This window comes from Panthera tigris, chromosome C1 (assembly GCF_018350195.1).
Source record: "Panthera tigris isolate Pti1 chromosome C1, P.tigris_Pti1_mat1.1, whole genome shotgun sequence".
In the NCBI taxonomy this organism is placed as follows: domain Eukaryota; kingdom Metazoa; phylum Chordata; class Mammalia; order Carnivora; family Felidae; genus Panthera; species Panthera tigris.
The window spans coordinates 204,729,844-204,754,094 of record NC_056667.1 but is presented as its reverse complement, the minus strand read 5'-3'; the positions used below and the strand labels follow the sequence as shown (position 1 = coordinate 204,754,094).

Here is a 24,251-nt window from a genome sequence, read left to right as displayed (position 1 = left end):
GGAGAGAATCCCAAGCAGACTCTGTGCTGTGAGCACAGAGCCCGATGCGGGCTCTCCCTGTGAGCCGTGAGATCATGACCTGAGCCGAAACCAAGAGTCAGACGCTTACCCCACTGAGCCACCCGGGCGTCCCAGTTGATTGTCTTTTAATGCTACACGCAGGGAATCTTCCTTCTCTGCACTGCATTTTGCTCGCTAGGCCTATCACTATGCAGTATACTGTAATGACTTGAGATGGCTTTTCCTCTACAGTTTTAAATTATATTTAATTTTATAGGAACTAATACATGAACTTTTAAAAAGTAAAATACTACACCAAGGAAACTCCTCACCTCTAGAGACTATCAAACTACTCGTCATTTATACCGTGGTAACTACGTTAACTTTGCTGGCTGGGAGCACTCGAGTGTTTGCAACAATCCCAACACTTTGAGACAAAATCAGAAGCCACATAAATCTTACATCAAGGAGACAGAAAATTCCTTGCTACCCATTTCTACTCCTCTCATTCCCAGACCCCTCCCCATGCCTGGTATATTGGGATGCAAAGCGCTTCTCAGGTAATTAATTCAAAGTTGCACCAACTTCTTTGTCCCTTTTTCCAGTGACTAGGCCAGACCTCCTGTCTCAGGAAGGCAATGACACAATTGGCTTTGAGGAGAAGGATATCACACCTTCCCCCCATCTCCCACTGGGCTTCAGGTTTCTACTCATAGCAAACATATCATGAAAATGATCTGAGTAAGAAGCTTATTTAGGAAAAGGAGCTGATAATATCATAGGGAAGCTGAAACTAAGTTGAGTGTTTAGTAAATTTAAATAAATGAATAAAGCTAAAAAAAAAAAAAAAAAAAGACTGAATAAATCCTGTAGCGCATAAGGCAACGTAAATAATCAAGAAGTAATAACTCCCACAGAAACTGCCTCGTCAACAGTGTCTTTCCCACTAGCATTTACATTCTGTAGCAGAGGATACTTGTTCAGTGCTCAACGTTGATTAATGGTCAATTCTTACCGGAACAGCCGCCATCAGTGTTGGTTTCAACATGGTTGTATCCCCTTTGCTTCCTTTCTTTATTTTTGAAGACTACAGAAAGAAAAAACAATCTCTATAAAGTGATCCTTACAGTGGAATTCTCAGACCAAAAAGTCAATTATCATAAATTCACCATTTTAACTCATTCACTGTAAAAAGAACTTAAAAGGCAAGTGATTAACTGATTAACTGTCACCTTTGCAACATACTGTCACAAGGATGGGGGGAAACGTGTTCAAGAAATTTGTTAGTATCTAAAGGCACCGGCATTTAATTTACCTGATCTGCTAACGTCTGTGGTGAAGAGTAGCCGATGCGGCATCCGTGAGAAAGACACACAAGCTCGGCACTTAATTCTAACACGTGGGCCAGAGGCAGATATCCAATGTAAACATCTTCCTCTCTGAAAGACAAGGGGATATAAAAGCAACCGTCAGAGGCCAGCTCTGCAGGAAGCGACTGCAAAAGGGAGCCCGTGTGGGGAGAAAGGGAGAGTGAGAGTGTGTGCGTGTGTACATGTGGGGGAGGGGGGCGGCAGACACACACCGGGGGTGTGCGGGGTGTGCAGGGAGGGCGGGGGCGCACAGGGGGAGAACCACAGCTCAGCCTGAACCCCAGGAGGCAGACACTAAGGAGGAGGCTCGTCTCCGGTCCTACTTGAAGGCACTAATTAGGAGTGCTGCAGGAGCCACATGCTAGGAGAGAAGAAATGAAGGCTGGGGGCCAAAAGAAGGGTTCTCTCGAAGGGCAGGGGAAATCATCCGAAAAGGAAATGGTCTTTAAAGCTGGTGGGCTCCCAAACGGAAGAGTCCAAACAGAATCCACAACTGTTGGCCAGGAGTTTTACAGAAGAGACTCCTGTTTTGAGAGTTATTTACAAATAATAAATTCTACCATGCACAAGAAAACGTGTACGTATGTGTATCTATTTCAAGAAGTGCCCCCACCTCCAAAAATATGAAGGGCAAACTAAGACTAACCCAGAGAACTGCTGCTCTGAATTCTTTCTTTTTAAAGGGGATCCATTCATAAGAGAAACCTCTCTCTCCATCCCTCCATCCCTCAATTCAATTCCACAGTAACTGGCATGAGCGTAATTTCTGTGCACAAGGGCATCAGAAACATCCAGCCATGACCACACACCAGATCAGTCGTCCGCCCACTGCCATACAAGCCCTCACGGTCCCATGTGGGCTCCTCCGCCAGTCTCTTCCCACGGCACGCCCACCCTGCCCGTTAGTGCCGGAATTGCTCTTAAGAAGAAAAATCGGAGGCTGAATGAAGCTCAATAAACATTTCCTGGAATCTATGAAGTTACTTGTCCACCCGAATCACACCTGTTTAGGTATAAAAATGACTCTAGTGGCAATACTATCAACGGATTAAGATAATTCACATGAAGGGATTTGAGTCAGTTAAAATTTACTGTTAAAGTGAAAAGTAAATATTAACAATGATATTGTATGTAAAACTGTATTTTAAACCTCACAACTGTAACCGTTTTGTAATTAATTTAAGTGTCTGCCTTTTTTTTTTTTTTTTTTTTGAAGGAAATGCCAACTGTGAACAGACTCTGAGAGACTAAGTTGGCCATATACTACTAAACGACACAAATGCTAATTTAACAACAGGTACAACCACCTTTACTATGACTTACCCCAGCCTTGGAATCCTTTCCGCCATCCCAGTTATACCAGCAATAATGTTGCTGTGGGAGATCATGACTCCCTTTGGAAGTCCTGTGGATCCACTTGTATACATGATTACTGCAATATCTAAGGGCCCTGGTTTGCTATGAGGTTTGTTTTCTGCATTGGAGGAAAAAAAACACACACTTCTGAGAAATTTAGCCATATTAACCAATTTTTTCCATAATCATGTTTGTTAACTCGATTCAACAACTAGGTCAGCAAAACAGATCAAGTCCCCTCACATAAAGGAAATATAGAATATAGAGATAAATCATAAATCTATAATGTCATAAGAGCTATGAAGAAAAACACAGCAAGACTAGGTGAGATGACAGGAGAAGCAATTTAGATGGAAAAGTCAAGAAAAACTTTCCTGTCAAGTTGGCATTTTAGTAAAGACTTGAATACAGTGAGGAAGGGAGCCATGGAAACCCTGGAATTGGGAGAAGAATGTTTCAAGCAGAAAATAGGCAAGAGCGAAGGCCCTGAGGTAGCAATGTGATTGGCATATGTAAAGACCAGTGAGTAAGAGGAAAAACAGCAGGAAAGGAAGCTGAAGTCACAGCCAGGACCATATCATGCAAAGCCTTCAAGGCCTCACTCAAGACTTTGGATTTCACTCCGGGGTAGAAAACAATGCTGTTTCAAACAGCAGTTCCTCATCACCTGTGGCTGCTACACGGCGACCCAACTTGAGAAAGGGACGAAGGGCAGTAGGGACACAAAAGGCTATTCCAGCAATTCAACTAAGAAATAAGGGTGGTTGCTAAACAATGTTCTCGGCCTCACATGGTGAAGCCAAGCTGACTTGGCTACAGTCCGAGTCCTGGATTAAGAGACCGTGTCCTCCTCGGGCACAAGCTAAGGACAGCAGCCAACGTCCAGCAGACAGCAGAAAGACAACGAGAAGCGGGTCACGGATGGCACTGCCTGGGTTAATCCTGGAAGCCCAGGTGGACCTCTTCAGTAAGTGGGGGGGAAGCGATTTTAAACGTGTTCCCCAGTGAACCCTTCCTCTCCAACATGCGCAGGCAGATCTCATGACAACGGTCTTCGTTCCAGTCCCACCTTCCTAGCCTGCCACTCGGCCCTTCATCCCAGGCACCGTCCTCCACCACCACCGCGTCCTACGAACTGCTATGAGGCGGCCCTCCTGCAGCCCCCGTGTCACCTGACTCCCGCTGACGACTCCTGCCTCACTGATGGGCTCCTTTCGCTTGGATTCCAGGAACCACACAGCATGGTTTCTTCCCTCTTCTCTGACCAACGCTCCGCTGCTTTCAGAGGCACCATTCTCTGTGGGTGACCTCACCTACTTCCACAGCTACAATTAAAACCTAAGTGCTTCTGGCCTCTGAATCTCTTAACTCCAAACTTAGCTCCAGAGTATATGCCATACCCCCACTAACGATCGACACTGAGGGGCGCCCGGGTGGCTCAGTAGGTTAAGCATCCGACTTCGGCCCAGGTCATGATCTCGTGGTCTGTGAGTTCAAGCCTCGCGATGGGCTCTGTGCTGACAGCTCAGAGCCTGGAGCCTGCTTCGGATTCTGTGTCTCTCCCTCTCTCTGCCCCCTCCCTGCTCCCACTCTGTCTCTCTCTCTCTCAAAAATAAAGATTTAAAAAAAGTGCTACACTGACTGCCCCACTAGCACTGAAAATTCCATATGCCCAACACTAATGTCAGCACAGCCCTATTCCCATTCCACAGCTGAGTGCTTACATCTAAATAAGCACTATGTTTCCAGCTACAAAGGAAATCCAGTCCCGGCATCGTAGCAGCCTCTGTGATATTCCCAAATCCCAATACGCTAACACTCAGTGACACTGAGAGTGGGAACCTCCAGCATCACCATGCCCACGTGTTCCAGCTAGAGGATGAGAAGACATTCCCTCTGGAAGGAAGAGGGAGAGTCTGAGCCGGGAATGAAAGCGGGGATCCAGGATTAGCCACTCCAGCCATCTGCTCATACTTACACAGAATTCACATAGCACTGGTTTGACGCCACTATTTACGAAAGTAACTTCAAACCACTCAAAACTATCAGAGGAAAGAAACGGGAAACCTGTCGAACATAAAAGTCTTTCCAACTAATCTCAAATACGTACTACTTTTTAGAATACGAATAAATTAACGTGTGGGTTCTTCCTGAAACCTTTCTTCAAAGGGCAGAAAACAGTAGATGTAGAGTGGCCGTACTTCCCAAAGTGACGGTGCAGGAAGCGGGTTTGTCCCTGACCTGACTTCAGGGTCTGGAACGACTCCGGAGAGCACGGTCGCTGCAGAACCCCGGGAGGGACCTGGCGGGGTGTGCCGTACCTGCGCTCGCCTTGGCTCCGAGGGCCTGCACCGCGGCCATGGTGTGCACGATGACGCCCTTGGGGAATTCGGACCAGGTCGGTGGCTTCCCGTCCACGGTGATGATGTGCCGCAGGCGTGGGACTAAAGAAACGATATCCTGGAAAAACACAAGCGTGCCTCATGTTCTTCACTGTCCGTCAGCGAACAGCTTAGAGCCAGTCCAGGACCCGAGAAAGGTAGTTTACCACAGTCACAGAATTATCCACTTCTTGCCTCCAAAAAAGGGTGAGGGGGTGCACTGGTATGAATACCACTTCCTTCAGATGGAGAAATACCGGTCGGAAATTTACATTGCTATTTTATGGCATTAGACTTACTGTGTGCCCTGTTCTTTGGTACAATCCTAATCAACAAAGTCACTTCCTTACAAAATAGGCGTGTAAACACAGGCCGCCAGAACAATGGAGCAGCCATCGCCCCGCATGTTTTCAAGAGGCTAACAAAGATGGGGGGATTCACTTACAAACCTGCATATAAAAAGGGCGCCTGGGTGGCTCAGGTGGTTAAGCATCTGACTTCAGGGCACAGGTCATGATCTCACGGTTCGGTTCGTGAGGTTGAGCCCCACATCGGGCTCAGAGCCGGCTTCAGATCCTCTGTCCCCTTCTCACTCTGCCCCTCCCCCACTGGTTTTCTCTTTCTCTTTCAAAATAAATAAACAAATTAAAAAAAAAAAATCGCCAGGGGCGTCGGTTAACTGTCTGACTCTTGACATGGGTTCAGGTCATGATCTCGGGGTCAGAAGACTGAGCCCCACATCGGGCTCTGTGCTGACAGCATGGAGCCTGCTTGGGATCTTCTCTCTCTCCCTCCCTCTCCCTCTCTCTCTCTCTCTCTCTCTGCCCCTACCCCGCTCATATTCTTGAGAGTGCTCTCTCTCTCTCTCTCTCTCTCTCTCTCTCTAAAAATAAATAAATAAACTTAAAAAAAAAAGAGGCAGATATTACTGTTTTCACAGGAAGTCATCTAGAGACTTAAACCCCTTTTCTCCTATAGTTTCATAAAGTCTCCTTTTTCCTTAAAAAAATTCTAAAACCTCATAATGACCCAATGCTTCCAACATAAAATGAGTTACTAGTTTAGAAACAACCCTTCAAAATTAGAAATTTACTGAAAATAGACTAGAACACAAGTGAACACAATGAAAGTTATGACCCCTTCCCCTTAGACACGGGCGTATATATTATACTTACCAATCACTCTGAAACTCTATGCACTACTTATACATAAATACAGGCAAAATCTACTTTTTCTTTTCTAAAGGAAAGGAATGAAGTATGATATTCCTAAAAGTTTACAAAGATATTCAGGATTTGAAAGGTCATAATAGCATCAGTATCAGAGCCCAAGACACTGAAAATTCTCAGGTTTTGGACAGTTACAAAATAACTGCAGTCCTCACCTTCAACTTTGTTTGCAAGAGTTCTTTACTGGTAATGATGTTGGTCACCTCTGTTTCATTCAATCCATGAACAATAGCCGGACCTCCTAGAGTAGCATACAATGTAACAACTACAGGGAAAAGAAGGGCAAGTCAAGTGTTTGAACATTTCATGGAAGTACCAAATTATAAACAAAGTCTCTGAAAGTGGTCATGAATCATAGTGGTATACTGAGCCCTAAATTTAACCATCCGTGGCTTATTACATAACTGTGCTACGATTTTCTAAATTATTTCAATATACTAATAAACATGCCCACTCACTCACCCTTTCCTACCTAATTGCTCCCCCAAGATTTCCAATATTTTAAAACAAAAAAATTTGAGGGGTGCCTGGGTGGCTCAGTCAGTTGAGCATCTGACTTTGGCTCAGATCATGATCGCATGGTTCACGAGTTCAAACCCTACATCGGGTTCTATGCTGACAGCTCAGAGCCTGGAGCCTGCTTCGGATTCTGTGTCTCCCTCTCTTCCTGCCCCTCCCCTGCTTGGTATCTCTCTCCCTCCCTCTCTCTGTCTGTCTCTCTCTCTCTCTCAAATATAATTTAAAAAAAATTTTTTTTTAAATTTTTTTAAGTTTTGTTTCACCTACAGATGTTGCTCTGGGATACCACAATGGAAGGGATTATATTTGACTCCTAAAACGTCAAAGCCTTAGTTAACTACTTGGTACGAAAATAAGAAAAAAGAAAATATACCAGTAAGACGCACTGAGTATCGGGTGGTTGGTGCGATATATTAACATGAACAAATGGCAGTACTGCTTACTCTAAAGTAGAAAACTAAAGAAAAACATTCTAGAAACGCTGACATTTAATGATGATCCTGTGGGCTTTTATTTGCTTTCTGCCTAACTGACAGAAGCTAGACTTAAAGTGACTTTGAAAGCTAATTATTTTAAAGCTTCTCAAAAGAAGCATACCGTAAACCCGAACCTATGAAAGCCAAAGGGTATGTCAGTTTTTAAAAAAAAATATTTACAGCAGGAAACCTGATAAAAGCGTCATCTTTTCTGTTTCATCCCAAAGGTAAGTCAACGTCCAGACGTCACGTCACGTTTTGGCACCAAGGCCTCTGAGCTAAGCTCCCGGGACGACCTCACAGGCTGGGGCCTCAGGGTTGCCACTTGAATTACTACAATATAAAAACTCCCTATCATTGAACTTGCAGTTGGGTTCGAGTACTGACGTCACCTGTCACTGCTAACAGAAATGGCACAACAAAGTGACACTAACTTCACAAGAGAGCTCCTGAGAGGACCGGCCGAGCCTTCCCTGACCCACAGGCGTAGGCCTCACTCGCTAGGCCCCGAGCCCCGCAGTCATACGTTCCAGTCCCCTTACCACACCGGCCCCCCAACTGTTCCACACTTGATTCCTTTCCCAAAGTAGACCCACAACTCGAAGTTGTAACAGAATTCTCCCCTGATTAGATGCAAGGTGAAATTAACTCCCGGATTTTAATTTCTTAAGAATGAAATATTTATAAACAAACAATATCCTCTGTCCCACAGTAACTCAAGTCTGCTCTTCCAGAAGATCAGAAAGCCTACGTACGCTGAAAATTATACATAAAGCACGCCTGTGCAGCAATCATCCATTCGGCCCTGGTTTCACAGAAGATGGCGATGTTGGTCTTTGGTTTCTGACCCAACATCTGTAAGCCATTTCCAAAATTAAGAGCTCTAACGAAGACATCTTCATAGGAGAGCCAATTATAGTGTCCGAGAATAACCTGATAAACAAAAAACATATAAATACCTTTTAATGTAACCAAAATATTGTTTTCTAGAAAGAAGCCAAGAGTTGCTCCAAGTTCTAGGACAAACCAGAGTTACGTCTGCATGTAATTTAACTATTTCTTTCTAACAAAAGTTAGACAGTGAGTTTCAAGTGAAAAAAACCTGTTTTGAAAATTAGCTATTTTGTGACATTTTCTATGACAAATCGCATGCTAAATCCTTCACTGTAATGGCGGGGGGGGAGGGGGGTTATTTTCAAAAATCTTCAGAGTTTGACAGGATTTTTAAAGATCAATTTTTTGACCAAAGGATCCTACATTATTAATTCACTTATAGATCATTAACTTAAACAATATAGATGTTAGCTTAAAATTTAGCCTAATATCAAGTACTAAGGGTACCAATATTTTACTTTCCTTCTATTTATGAATTCCCAGATTTTAATATCAAATGATACAATATGATTCACAAACAGAAACTGGACAGACCCAAGATAATAGACATATTTATGGCTGTTCAATTTGAATTGCTGTATCCAACCAGGACTAGTCACATTATTCATCTAAGCCTTAAGTACCAACTGGCACCACTGGGCTTTCAACGTTTTATTTGTGTTTACCATAAGTACAGGTAACATTAAGTCTACGTTAGTAATAATCCTCTTGTAGAACTGGCTAACATTTTTGTTTAGGAATTTCCTCCAACTTATATCGTACCATAAATCCCCAATTACCTATAGATTGGATAAAAACCTCCTCACACTACAAATATATACATATAGTTCCCAAACATGGCTGTTTCACTAATACATCTCTCACACACCTTAAAACCATCTAACCACATTCATTTTCAAAAATGCATACATTTAAGACAGTTCTAGAAACAAGGGGCTGGGCGAAGATACAAAAAGGAAAAAAAGGGGGGGGTAAATACTGCCCTCTAGTGTCCTATTCCATAATGTACTTAAGAAATAAATTCTTATTTTGATGGTTAAGGCAACTGGATTTAAAATACTTATTGAACTTTAGTGGTTCCAAACTCTCACCTTGCTCTGCACCCCCATGAAATGCTCAGCACGGGGAGCTCCAATGACTTCAAAAGGAGCTCTGTGGGGGTGAGAAGACAGATGAGAATTTGGCCAAAATGTGCACAAACTGGATTACAATTATTAAGAATTTTATACTCCAAAGATAAGCATGAGCTACCTCTTAGATTCCAGAATCTAAATGATGAGCTTTGTAAGTTTCAGAGAATGTGTGTGTTCTGAAAGGTATTATCTGTATAATCCAAGTATTTAAATCCATATAATGGGGCCACCATATGGCAAAGAAATCAAATCACAAATTTAACTGAAGTGTAACCATACTGAATTTCACTAAATTCTTTAAACCACTGAATCTTCTATCTTTCCCATCAAGATTCCATTTAAAGGCCCCTACCCACCCTGCAATTTTGTCTTTTACTGGAAAAAATTTCCAATTCTAACTTTGTCCCTATGGTTAGCTCAAACCTGAGATTAAATTCATTTATTTACTCCCTGCCCACACTGCTAAAAAGAACACCCAACCTCATTCTATCCAGGATCATAGACCCAGCAATCCTATTATGCTTCCCTGCTGTATTCATTTTCACTCCCTCTGAAATGGCTACTTGAAACGTTCTCTCCACTCAAATATCCTCTGCCCCACCCTCTCTCCCTCGCTTCTCCACTTCCAGCTGATGGTACGATCTCATAGATCACTGAGAAATTAGAAATGCAACAGGAATGACCTTATCTTCCTACCACCAAGTTTAACAGCCTACATACATCTGTGTCCTTGGTCTCTGCAGAATCTCATGGTATCACAATGGTTGAAGCACCCCTAGCAAAAGCCAAACTTACAAAGACTTTACTTCAAGGCGCTTCCCAAACTTCTATCTCCAACCTTAACCACCTCTACATGCATAGCCAAGTTCAAAAACCTTACCCTGGCCTACAAAGCCCTGGGACCTAGCCATTGCCAGCATCTCTGTGCTCATATCAAACCCTCTTCCCCTAACTCATTACTTCCTGTAAATGCTTTGTCCTTTCTGTCCTTCAAACAGGCTGGGCCAGGGAAGGAGCTAAGATGAGCCAAGATGGGTGCCATGGGCACCAAATTTAGAGAGGTGCTCGTTCTCAGGGTCAGAATACCTTCCTTCCATTTGGCACCCCAACTGCCTCACCCAACAGGCTGCATTCCAGTTTTAGAGTCAGTGAGTGCACTATCCCGTCCCACTACACGGAAGGTTCATTACACAGATCTTCACAGAGGTGGCTCTTCTGTTGTTCAGACCTCCACGAAGAGAGGCTAACCCTGATCTCCAATTAGCATTATGTCTTCACAGTAGATATTAAATCTTTAACTTACTACTTACTGTCGCTCTTCCTCCAATACAAATGTAAGAGCCCTGAGAAGGGTAACCTGTGTGTCCTGTTCATTATTGTCTCCCTAATGGCGTATAGTTGGCACTCACTCATTATTTCCTGTACGCATAGAATGAGCAGTGTTAATTAAACACAATTTCAATTCACTCTGGGCTTCAGAGAGTCTTCTGACCCCTGTCTCCTCTAGAAGCCTCATTTTTGAAAAAACTGCTTTTAAAAACATCCACATCCACCTGATCATTTCACCCCTCAAGCTACTTTTGTTCTGGCCACCCTTCCATTGTGCACATCCTTTGCCTGCCACCTCTCAACTATTCTTATCCATGGGGCGCCTGGTTGGCTCAGTCAGTTAAGCATCCGACTCCTGATTTCAGCCCAGGTCACGATCTCAGGGTTCATGAGATCGAGCCCCACGTCGGGCTCTGTGCTGACAGCTTGGAGCCTGCTTGGGATTCTCTCTCTCCTTCTCTGCCCCTCCCCCGCTCATCTACACACACCATATATTCTTATCCATGACCCCTGAGACACTAATCTGTTCAATTTTCCCGACTCTGAGTCAGGAAAAGGAATGACTAGTCTGGATAGGTAAACGTCTACCATGGAGCCTTTGAGCAGTTTCCTAATTTGTAAAGTTAGAGGGAAAGTTAAGATAGGCCCTATGGCTGCTTTCCTCAGGTGGTTTCCTCTCTCACATTTAATTGGCTTATCTTCATTCTGTGACAGGTGTGACATACACATGTGTAAATATCAGTGTTATCACTCAGACTACCACTGCCCAGAACAGAGAAACTTAATAATTGACTTTGTTCAGGAACGTATTGATGATGCTAAGATGAGGGCCTCTTATCTCAAAAGATAACCTATAAAAATAAAGTGGAGGTAACATACAGAAAATTCTGTAAAATAAAAGCATACAATACTTAACTATACAGGACCCTGACAAATGACACAATCAAATAAAGATCAAGTTTTCCAGTAGCTAAGGGTGTGACCAGTTCAAGTACCAACTTTTCTTTTACTTTAGCCATTTAGAAGAGAAGTACTTCAAAACGAACACTTTCCTGCCTTCCTCGACAAAGTACACCTGGTTTCATTTAGCCCTACTCTGTGCGAATGAAGATCATGACAATTTATCGTGAAGGAGCCAGAGGGTGAAAATATCCAGCAGGTCTGGATGATGGGTGATGATCATGAGGAGAACGACGATGAGGAGGAGGGCGGCCAACCTTTGCCAGTGTTCACGCCGTGCAAAGCACGCTGCAGCAGCAGCTTGTAAGACTCTCACACTAACTCTTGAGACACAGTACTATTAGCCCTATTTTACCAATGAGAACACCGAGGCATAGAGAGAGTAAGCATAACTTGCTCAAAAATCACACAGCCGACTTAGGACCAGAATGCGAACCCGGACAGGATCATTCCGGAATCTAAGGACTAAATTACAGCGCTCCGAGGATGCTACAGAAGGAGGCGGCTGTCACTGTGCAGGTGAGAATGGTGGCCTGATTGACATTTGTAAAAGATCCTTTCAACTGCTGAGTGTGCGTGGGTTAGAGTAGGGGCAAGCGTGGAAGCAGAAGACCCGTAAAAAGGGGGGTGGGGGAACTATTAAGGGGGGGGAAAAATCAGACTCCTGGCTCTTTGGCTCGAGCCATTTGTTACCCGGCGGTGCCTCTCACAAACGGGCTGACCAGGAGAGAAACAAGCATGGAAAGGAAAGCCAAGGTTCTGGCTGGGGAGAGCACTCTAACAACCGAAACACGAACCCTGGCCAAGAGACTGCCCATTGTTTTTTCTATAAATTAGGATGTAAATGTCCTAACGGGTCAGAAAATAAATACCATACACATATGCAAATAGATTTATATATTTATATATATTCATATATATATATATGAATGACTCTGGAATAAGCAATAACACAAAAGTAGGCACTGCGGAAGAGGCAAGCTAAGTCAATTTCCAAGAGCAGAAACGAGTATTTCTATGATCTTTTTGGATCAATTTACAAAGAATAGCATAGCATAGTGAAATCTTCTCTTTCTAAGCACCATGATTATATGATCTCTTTTACTTTCTTCTAATGTGTGCAAAATACAGTGTTTCTGGTGGGTAGATTACTAAATGTCTGAGCTGGCCTCATGCTCCTTTTTATTTCACTGTAAAATTATTTTTTTTCTTTGCAACTTTGTTCTATTTCAGGTCCATGTATTTTAAAGACGCTCTGGAAATCAATCCTTCACTGTTCTTAATTTCCAAAGACCTTAGTACGATGCATTTGATGCATTCGCGGCCAGGAAGGCTGGTGTTGGGAGAGGCTGACACAGGTCCCAGGTGCTCAGAGCCCCACCGTAGTTTCATACAGCCAGAGGAGACTTCTGGAAAAGCTTGCCAAGCCTCAAGAACATAGCAGCCTCTGCTTCTCTGCCTTTTTTCTCTTTGTGCCCCCCAGAGAGACCGGTCTTAGTGAAGCAGAAGGCCACACTACCATGGGCATAATCAGAGTAGAATCATCACCACTGACTTCTCTGCTTATCTTTCCTCGGGAGCTCAAAACTGACTTAGGATATGATGGAAACAAAGCTTCAGAGTTCTGGGTATCTTTATTTGAAATAAAGGTCTGGGTATCTTTGTTTCAACTATATCAGATACATTCTAGGGTTAATCCCCAAAGCTCAGCCCCCAAAACAAGAAGGAAGGAAACGTTGACATACTGCTACATCACTGGCTGGCTTTCCCAATTCAAGATTACTGTCAAACAGGGAAACTACTGAATGACGGTACATTTCATTACAAACACGTCTGCGCTCTAGTTGGGAAGCATTCCGAGCAGACGCCACATTACCCTAAGCAACTCCACTCTTACATCTACCTAAACACCTGTTGTGAAATGTCCCCCTTTTACTGTCAGAGCAGAGGCTGCTTCTGCTGCAATACAGTGGGTGTAAACAAGAAAACAAAACGTGAAAAAAAACCCAGCATGTTTATAACACCCAGTTGAGATACCCACAGTCCAATGTTAGAGTTACAACACAGACCGAGAAAACCAGAGTCTTAGCTAATCAGTGGTGTGGCACTTTCTTCTTGAGTAAGGCTAACAGAAAACATTGGATTCGTTTACTACACACGAAACCTAAAAATTAATTTTTTCCCAATTAGCCTCATTTCAAATATGACATTTTCTACATCAGAGTTTATTTATATAGAGCCCTCCCGAAAAAGTCCAATGAATCACAAATGCCAATCGCATGGCAGACAGACTTGACAGTAACATGATACAGACAGAGAAGGCAGCTGACTACAAGTGTTTTCCTTTTCAACTCTCCTATCTGAGTTCAAATATTTCTGTTGAGTAAATGAGGACAACAAAGACACCACAGGCAGGACAGGGAGGAAAAGGCTACACACACACACACACACACACACACACACACACACACACACACGACAGGGAAAAACTTTCCTTGCATCCGTTGTGTTATCTGGCCACGTTGAAGGAGAAACTTCGATAGCTCTAGGATTTTATTTTGTCCTAATTACACTGATACCTGAAGTAAGAAGGAATCTCACGTCTACCATACTGATTTCCTGTTCACATACTTGGAAGCTAGTTTGCTACTGTGAGGACTGAAAAATAGTGCCAGTCTTATAAAATGCCTATAACACATGTGCAATTCTGGAGAAAAAAATTAACCCTCCTGCTAAAGGAGGACTTCTGTTACACATGCCGAGATTAAAAACAAGAGAACCAATCTTTGAATTCAAATAGCATTAGATCAACAAACAAACAAAAGGAATGTTTTTAAGAGAAGGCAGAGGAGTGGAAAACTTTAGCACCTAAGAAAGTGGAAGTGTTTTTGGTACCCTGTATAACTGCCAGATCTCTCAAAGACAAAACCGAGGATGGTATTTCATAAAAAGTAAATATGGCAACTAAATATCAGATACCATTATGATAAAATGTTTTATAAGTTAAAATCTATAGGCTAGAAGAATAAACAAACATAGGTAACTTTATGATTTCCGTTTCAAGAAATGTGCTATTAACTCCAGATAGACCTTAAGTGAACTTAATAGAAAACAATTCATCTAAGTCAGCAGAAGAGAGAATATGCCTTAAAAGTAGAGTGACCCTATCATTTCCCCAAGCCACTACACCGTTAACGTGACAGGCAAAGCAAGATAAAACAAGGACGGCTCCAGGCAAAACAAGATAAAAGATCACTCTGCTTAGAGGGGATGAACACTTACAGGTTCTGTTGTCTAGACTTAAAATCATGTTTTAATTTCTAGGAGTTACTGATGTTAACTTGCTTGCCACCTCCTTCATGTTTAGAAGAAAAGGACTACAGAATTTGTATGGATAAGTGCCGAAATTAACAGGCTGGTAAGTTAAGGAACATCCCAGGAGAAGCTCTGAGTATTTCATTCCGTGGTGTGATTATTTGAACTCTCCCCCAAACCTGAGAGGTTCCTTCGTGACTAACAGAAAAAAAAAGCAGCTGGAGTCAGGATGTAGATGGAAAAAAGAGTAAGAGGAAAGAACAACTTCGCCTACATACGTACTAAACATATAACCTGACCAAATTATCAAACAGCTACAGATCATCTTACTGCTTCTAAAAAAATTGTGTATCTTGGGGCGCCTGGGTGACTCAGTTGGTTAAACAGCCGACTCTTAGTTTCAGCTCTCATGGGTTTGTGAGATCGAGCCCTGTTGTTGGGCTCTGCACTGATGGTGGTGATAAGCCTGCTTGGGATATTCTCTCTCACGCTCTTTCTCTCTCTCCCTGCCCCTCTCCTGCTTTCGTGTGCTCTCTCTCTCAAAATAAACTTTAAAACAATAAAAAAAATTATCTTCAGTTTTTACCTACTGGAACTTTAAGAACTGCTTATAAGAAAGTCATGTGTCGGGGCACCTGGGTGGCTCAGTGGGTTAAGCGTCTGACTTCAGCTCAGATCATGATCTCACGGTTCCGTTTGTGAGTTCAAGCCCAGCGTTGGGCTTCACATTCTCTCTCTCTCAAAAATAAACATTAAAAAAAAAAAAAAAAAATCCTGTATCCAAGTTCAAAACCAGCATTTTCGTGCCCTTTCTGTACTCCCTACCCTTCAGAGTGTTGCACTGCTTGGTGATATGTACTGTATCCATTCATATAATTTTGTCCACCAAATTCTCAAGACAATAGTACTAATGCAGTCTAGGGCAGTTACCCCAGATGCCACAAGCTCTCTACACACATGTGTTTATATGTGCACACACATTCAATTTATCCTCTCGACAAGTCTGAGAGCTGGCATTTACGAAGTATGGAGCAGGTTCTAATCTTCACTTTACTACTTGCTAACTGAAATGTCCCCGTGTACATTCTCCATCTGTGCCTCTGTGCTATCATCTGTAAAATAACAAGGATAACACTAACTCATATGGCTATTTTAAGTCTTAAATAACTTGATATATGCAAAACACTTAAAAATAGCCTGACTCCTATGAAATGCTAATAAATATCAGCAATAATCATTATCTTCACGTTACAGATAAAGAAACTGAGGCCGATTTGTTAAGTAACTTTTACAAAGTCACACAGCTAGTTAAGTGGCAAAGCTGAGATCCAAACCCATAGTGTGGATCTGGAATCCAGGTTCTTAACCACTATCTTTATATTTTCTTTAAGGATATCTTATCCTGTTTCAAATCAACAATGGCAGGCTTGTCTATATTTATGGAAATTTTTTCTTTTTCTAATTTTTTTTTAATGTTTATTTTTGAAAGAGTCAGCACAGAGCCTGATGCAGGACTCGAACTCACGGGCCATGAAATCATGACCTGAGCCGAAGTCCAACTTCAACGCTCAACCAACTGAGACACCCAGGCGTCCCAAAGAAAATTCTTTACAAAACATGCAATTGCCACTGTCAAAGTACCAAGACATAAAGCACCCAACAGAACCTACATTAAAATCAGAAACAGCAGGCCCCACATCCCAAAACCCAGAACCATCTCAAGCACACACAAGTGCTTGTGTAACTACCCAGGAATATGGTTTCAGACCCAAAACTGCTCTAGACATTCTATTCCAAGCCACGTTAGACATTCAGGCTCAGTGGGCAGTCTCAAAGGTTTGTGAAAACTCAGACCAATCTGTGCAAGAGAGTACAGAAGGAGATCAGGGCACAGTCAGGTCCCCTTCCTACCCTGTTCCTCCCGCCACATCAGCAACGTCCAAGAGAAGCAGGCTGTACCTGTCCCCTGCCGCCATTTCTACAAGCACACTTTACTCAGAGGAAAAACAAAAGGCAATGAAAGATCACCTTACCTTTTTAAAAATTTTTCCATTTGGTTGTACTTCATCTTCCTCATTTAAAATTTCACGTGTCCCCAAGAGTCTTTTGTCCTTAAATTTGTTTTTTGCATACATAAAGACTTTATCTAGTGTATCACATCCAGGGTATAATACGGAGGCCAAACCATCCAAGCTGTTAACAGATCTGTATGCAGACTCAGGTTTTGAATTCACAGGCTTTGCTTTAATTCGGTTTGATTTTTCTTGTCTTGTCTCAAACAGAAAATAATATGGAATGTACGTTATAACAGTATAAAGTGATATTATAAAATGTATGAAATACAAAAGAATGGGGTTGATGGTCTGTTTTAGCTTCATGGTAGATGGTTTTGAAGATACGTGGTTATTCATAAGTGCTCAAAAAGTAGAATTAACAGATTTCCATAAGAATCTAGAAGGAAGAGAAAGAAAGGTATTAGTTCAAAATCATTTTTAAGTAACTTTAAAGAAAAATCCTTCATATTAAGTGGGCAAATGGAGATATTTTTTTTCCAATCAAGCAGCAGCAAGTATTGGCCTCCAGCAATGTCCTGTCCACCCTGATATGGCACAGGTGAGTGTCTTCCAAGTGTCTTGTATCTCTTTCCACATCATTCTATAAACAGGTGGCTTTTCCAACCTGACCCCAAGTGGTGAAGAAGGAGCAAGCCAGAAGACCTACATCAGAATCCACAGTGAAAACGTGCCGATTTCCTCTTCCTGGCAATCTCCTCACTTCCCCAGGGAAGCAACGGCATACACCATTTCCTCCCTCGTGGCTCGGCAGCCACTATTAAATAATCGCTGCATTCTTTCCCAGTGGGCCCCATTCCCTCTCTCTAGGCAGCAACAAGCAGCTGGAGTTGGCAAACAACACAGAATCCACTTCCTGCGTGGTATTTTCCAATTTAGGCAGGTTGGATGGCGAAGCAAGGAGGCTGTAAACCTTGGTCTTTATACTTATATCATCAGATTTGTTGACAATCTACTATGTGTCGGATACTCTCCTAAGTACAGGAAATACAACAGTGAACCTCCTCTCACGGAGTCCACGCGGTCGCTGGGAGCAGCGGACGAACAAATATACGTACGCAGGCCAAGTGTCAGCAAATCCCTGGAGGAAAAATAAACCAGGGAAGGGAAACACGAGGTGAATGGGCAAGGCTGGAGAGACGCTCTATGAGGGGCCCACAAGAGCCGCTCGGGCTGTGGCAGAGTCCCTCTCTAAGGAACGCGGTAAGGCCTTCTCAGAACAAAGGAAGGCAACGTGCAATGTGGCCCAATCAACTTCTCTACACATATGCATAGCTCTGACACGACTCTGTAACTTGGACTATGTCCAATCGGACTATATGTGTCACCATATATGGGACACAAAGAAGTAGAAATTGCATAAAAGGCTACGACCCGTTGTACTTGGGGCTCAGTTTTTCGGGTACGAACCCACTGAGCCCGTGCCGGCACGACGAACAAAGTTGCTTCCCGGACAAAGAAAGCCTCGGTGTCCCGTTTCTCTGTAGGAGAACCCTGTTCTGGGGCCAGTGATATCCGAGCAGAGGTTTACAGGGAAGAGAGAGAGTGGGCCACATGCCTATCAGAGGGAAACTGAGCACTCGAGAGGAGACACTCCTCTGTGTGGTAGGTAGGTAAAAACATCATTTTTGAAGAAACGAAACTGAAGCAAACTACTAATGACTCCATCCAGCTTCAAACCCAGGGGTTATGATTTCTAGCATGCTCAGCTCCTCTCCCCAACTCCATGCTGTAGAAATTCTATTCCAGGCAAATGTGGCCAAGAAACGCAAGGAAGCTCTACTGCGGGCACAGCCGGCCAAGAACGCTGGGCACCAGTTACCCTTGCCTCAGCCTGTCGATAACGTCCAGACAGAGAGCAAAGCTCCAGAGAAGACCAGTGGCGACAGCCGCAGCCCAGCACCTCACTCCCAGAGCACAGGCCAGGCTGCTGTCCCTGCCCCTGGCTCTGGAGCAATGGCACACGGGTTCCGCTCAGGCCAAAGCAGGCTGTGAGGACGGAGAGCCCCTTAGCAAGCCCCAAGCGGGCTGACTTTCGTCAGAACAGAGAACAGGGAGCTCAGGCCTAGTGGCGCTGAGGAAAACAATGGAGACCTTGGTGAGGAGCGATTCGGCCGAGGCTGGTAGTTCCAGGAGAGCAAGGAAGGAGTAAATAGAAGTTTCATGGAATCAGGGAAAAGAGAACCTAAGAAGAGCCCTTCGGGGGTCAGGACAGCTCAAAGAGTGGCCTCAAACACAGCCCCTTTACAAAGGCCGTATAATTTGACTGGATCACACGGTGAGGCAATTTATGGCCCAGGGCTCTGTCCAATACAATAAGGCAATCAGCTAGCTATCAGCGGAGAATAACTGCTGGGCGTGAACTTGGCAGAAGTTTAACAAGGAGATCAGAGAAAGAAAATAGTTAAAGAGCGTCCTACTAAAACCATGCCGTCATCCCCTAAAGAGGGCACTTCAAGGGCACTCGGTGTGCTCCCAAGGCGGGGGTGGGGGGTGGAAACTGCAGTGAAATAAGCCAGCCAAGTCACTAAACAAATAGGCAAGCCAGCAGCACAACAGCAAGAAGCCAGGGGAAAGGGGGAGGGGAGTCAGCATTCAGAAATGCTGAAATGTGCAGCTTACAGCAAAAAATTATGGGGCATACAGACAGCAAAGGAAGACCCAAACACAGTGGGAGAAAGCAGGCAACAGAAACTGTCCACAAGAGGGCCCAAATGTCAGACTCAGACAAGACATCAAAGCAGCTATCATAAACACGTTCAAAGAACTAAGGGAAAAAATTAAAAGTCCAGAGATGCCTGGCTGGCTCGGTCAACAGAGCAAACAACTCTTGATCTCAGGGTTGTGGGTTCAAGTCCCACGCTGGGTACAGAGATTACTTAAAAACTAAAACCCTAAAGGGGTGCCTGGGTGGCGCAGTCAGTTAAGCGTCCGACTTTGGCTCAGGGCATGATCTCACAGTCCGTGGGTTTGAGCCCCGTGTCGGGCTCTGTACTGACAGCTCAGAGCCTGGAGCCTGCTTCAGATTCTGTGTCTCCCTCTCTCTGCCCCTCCCCAGCTCACACTCTGTCTCTCTCTCTCCCTCTCTCTCTCTCTCTCAAAAATAAAAACATTAAAAAAATATTTTTAAATAAATAAAACCTTCAAAAATAAAGTAGATGTCCAACTCTGCAATTTTACAAGATAAAGAACACCTCCAAATTTGCCCACGCAAAACTGGTGAGAAGCCACGACCCTCAAATAGTCCCCAGGCTCTGTTCACCGTTCCACACTGTTTTCTTTGACAAGTCATCTGGAGGAAGAGTCCAGAGAATCTAGATTTATGCCATTAATGGGGACCCATTGAAAGTCTCTATTTAGGAAAATGGCACAATAAAAAATAAACGGTCCTGGGGTACCTGGGAGACTCAGTTAAGCTTCTCACTCCTGATTTTGGCTCAGGTCTTGATCTTACAGTTCATGAGATCGAGCCCCGTGTCATGTCGGGCTCTGTGCTGACAATGTGGAGCCTGCTTTGGATTCTCTCTCTCTCTCTCTCTCTCAAAATAAATAAACATTTAAAAACAAAACAAAAAGACAAATGGTCCTACTACTTCCAGGACATCAGAGCTGCAAAGAATAAAATGTATCTCAATAATCCAGGGGAAGGATGTTACCTAAGTATTCTCCCTGAAATTTTATTTCACATGTCTGTGTTTTGAATTAAAAAATAACCCTGTAATAAAAAAAATCTTATCTGCAGATAATGACTGTATGATGACTGTACAGAAAATCCTAACTAATCCATTAAATAACTAATAGAACTAGTAAGCAGCTCAGCAAAAGTCACAGGGTGGACGATGAATATATACAGATCAATTGTTTTTTTTTTTTTTTCAACGTTTTTTATTTATTTTTGGGACAGAGAGAGAGAGACAGAGCATGAACGGGGGAGGGGCAGAGAGAGAGGGAGACACAGAATCGGAAACAGGCTCCAGGCTCCGAGCCATCAGCCCAGAGCCTGACGCGGGGCTCGAACTCACGGACCGCGAGATCGTGACCTGGCTGAAGTCGGACGCTCAACCGACTGCGCCACCCAGGCGCCCCTGATCAATTGTATTTCTATACAGTAGCAATGAACAATCAGAAAATTAGGTTAAAGCAATTATATTTATCAGAAATAATACTTTGGATAAGATATAAGAAGAAGTTTACTATGAAAACTAGAAAACACTGTTTAAAGATATTAAAAGCCTAAATAAATGGAAAAACATCTGCTATATGGACTGTAAGACTTACTACTGTTAAAATGACAATTCTCCAAACTGGCGCACAGATTCAACACAATCCTTATCAAAATCTCTACTGGCTTTGATACGGAATCTTTCAAGCTAAAATTTGCATGGAAATTCAAAGTAGCCGGAACAGCCAAAAGAACCTTGAAAAAGAACAACGCTGGAGGGGTCATACATCTCAATTCCAAAACTCAGCACAAAGCAATAGTGATCAAGACAGCGTAGTACTACTAGCAAAGGGATTGAGGGGTGGGGGGGTAGAGATTTTTAAACAAAGGTGCTTTAAATAAGCACCAGAAGCAGCAGGGGTTCCAGTGGAGCAGGGTGGGGGTGAGGAGACAGGGGCAGGGCATTAAAGTCAAATCCTTAGGTCCTTTCATGCTGAGAAGAAACTTCACGGGCGTTCCACTGTACACTGCATTCCAGTGTTTTAGAAAATTAGTTAACCACGGGGCACCTACGTGGCTCAGTCGGTTCAGCGTCTGACTTCGGCTTAGGTCACGATCTCACAGTTTGTGGGTTCGAGTCCCACGTCGGGCTCTGTGCTGACAGCTACAGCTCAGAGCCTGGAGCCTGCTTTGGATTCTGTCTCCCTCCCTCTCTACCCCTCCCCCATTCACGCTTGATCTTTCTCTCTCTCTCTCCCTCTCTCTCCCTCCATCTCTCGCTCTCTCTCAAAAATGAATAAACATTAAAAAAATTATTAAAAAAAGGAAGAAAATCGGCTGTCAGCTAAAGGCAGCAGAAACATGAGGCGAGGCGATCAGATGAACCAGAGTTGAAAATAATCCTCGGCTCCTGGGAGCAGGGTGACTAATGTGTGTGACGGGAAGCCAGCAGCTAGGATTCCCAGCTCCCAATTGCCCAACTGCCCAGAGGGTGGCAGCAGCCACTGTTCCTCCAGGCCTTCCCAACAACTGAAATCTTTCTTAACACAGTGCAGGTGGATCAGAATCCTAGCGAGGAAAGTCCCGAATGAGAGGAGCTGCAGTGAAAGAAGGGAAATGGCTCGGGTGCCTTCAAGTGAGACAGAGACACGAGAAGTAGCTGGTCAGCAGCTGGATGGCTGGTGGGAAGGAGACGAATGCAAGTCTTGACACCGAGGAGTTTAAGATGCCTGTGAGTCATCCAAACATAGAAACTATGGGAGTTAAGAGGGATCAGAGCTGGAAGCACACCTTTTAGAGCCATAATCAGATGGAGGAGGACAAGGTAGGAAATCTCCGAGATCAAGTTCAAGGACAGAAAACTCTGTAAGGAAACCAAAGCCAAGACTGAAGAGCAAAATCCCACTGGCGAGACCAATAAAAGCAGTACCTGGAGAGGGCAGGACCGTGAAAGCCAAGGGTTGGGAGAGCCGAGGAGGAAGCGTTCAGTAGCATCACACGCAGCCTACATGTACCAGCCACATGCAATTAAGACATTTAATTTTTCTAAAATGTTTTAGACAAACAAAGTAAAGTAACAAACCTTTGGCCAACTGCATCCTATTTGCTGAAGGGGCTGTGGAAAATCTAGAACTAGGAAAGCAGTCACAGGTACCCTCTTACGTTGCCTCGTCTTAGAATGAGTATCACCTTTCAGAAAACAAACCCGAACGATAAAATCTGTTCATTTCCTTCACAACTTTTAGATTTCCAATCCACTTTAAGAAGGCCTCATCCATCCCAGGGTTAAACTACTGTCCTCCTGTATTTTTTCCAGGATTTACAAAATTTTTACATTTAGACCTTTCATCATTATGGAGTTTGTTTTTCCACATTGTACAAGGCAGAAAGCCAACTTGTTCTTTCAGATGAATTACCCGAACCGCTTATTAAATCAACCCCACTTTTCTCAATGACCAAAACGTCATCTTCAACAGTGAGTTCTTGTTCACAACTGGATCTGTGTCTAGACATTATTCTGCTCCTTGGACCTGTCTACTGCTTTGTCATGCCTCCAAATACAGTAGATTTGCAACAGTGATTCTCAACTGTGATACATGGACCAATCATACCAGAATTGCTTAGAGCGTATTTAAACAGAAGGCTCCTCAGACAGGTCTTCCCATTCTTTCCTCCCTACCCTATAGGTTGAAAACTCTACTGGCAGACTCACTTTTAAACAACCACCATGTAAGTTTTATGTGCACTGTTTGAGAACTACTATTTTAAATATCTAGCAAGACTCACACTCTGCATGTGCTTCAAAACTTTCTTATCAATTCTTACAGATTTACTCTTCTACATAAATTTTAAAGATTTAACATTTGTCTGGTGAAACTATTTGAAAATCAAAAGGAAAAAACACATGACAAAATATACAAAGAGCTGTTACAAATTAAAAAGAAAAAAGAGTCAAGCGTCGTAGAGGAAAACGAAAGAAAAGATGCATACAGGTGTGAAGGTCACTGTTGACCTTGAAAATAGCTGTGTTAAGGATCAAAGCCCAACTGGAGAGAGTTTAGGAAAGAAGAGGAGGAGCACTTTAAAGAGGAACAGAGAAGTGGATACTAGGACCGGACAAAGCAGACTCTTTTGTTTTAAAGATAAGAGATAGTTATAGCTTGTCTTCATGCTGAGGGCTATGACCCAGTAGAGGAAGAAGAAGATTAAGCAGAACAGAGAATGAGACACAGCACACAAGTGGAAGAGGTTGGCCTTACGGAGCAACAGGGGCACAGATGCATGTGGGCGGTACCAGGAGCTAGTAGAAGGTTCTTTTCTGAGCGCTTCTATCTTCTCAGAGTAATAGGAAGCACAATCACTGGCTGAAAGGGAGGAAGAAAGAAGGGTACTAGAAAATTGAGAAAGGGGCACCCAAGTGGCTCAGTCAGTTAAGCATCCGACTCTTGATTTTGGCCGGGGTCATGATCTCACGGTTCATGGGTTCGAGCCCCGTGTTGGGCTCTGCACTGACAGCACGGAGCCTGCTTGGGACTGACTGACTCTCTCTCTCTCT

At 43.5% G+C, this 24,251-nt stretch overlaps 1 protein-coding gene across 2 annotated transcripts in view; it reads right to left on the bottom strand.

The window, feature by feature from the left end:
• Window positions 1-24,251, bottom strand: part of ACSL3 (acyl-CoA synthetase long chain family member 3) — a 75,138-nt gene that overhangs the window by 17,583 nt on the left and 33,304 nt on the right. For both annotated transcript variants that reach the window (XM_042995453.1, XM_042995452.1), the window contains 7 exons: window positions 16,996-17,413; window positions 8,087-8,264; window positions 6,492-6,601; window positions 5,048-5,186; window positions 2,694-2,844; window positions 1,316-1,439; window positions 1,016-1,087 (listed from right to left, as the gene is read on the bottom strand). In XM_042995453.1, the coding sequence (XP_042851387.1) occupies window positions 1,016-1,087; window positions 1,316-1,439; window positions 2,694-2,844; window positions 5,048-5,186; window positions 6,492-6,601; window positions 8,087-8,264; window positions 16,996-17,373 (1,152 nt within the window). In that variant the 5' untranslated portion in view covers window positions 17,374-17,413. The remainder of the gene's footprint in view (window positions 1-1,015; window positions 1,088-1,315; window positions 1,440-2,693; window positions 2,845-5,047; window positions 5,187-6,491; window positions 6,602-8,086; window positions 8,265-16,995; window positions 17,414-24,251) is intronic.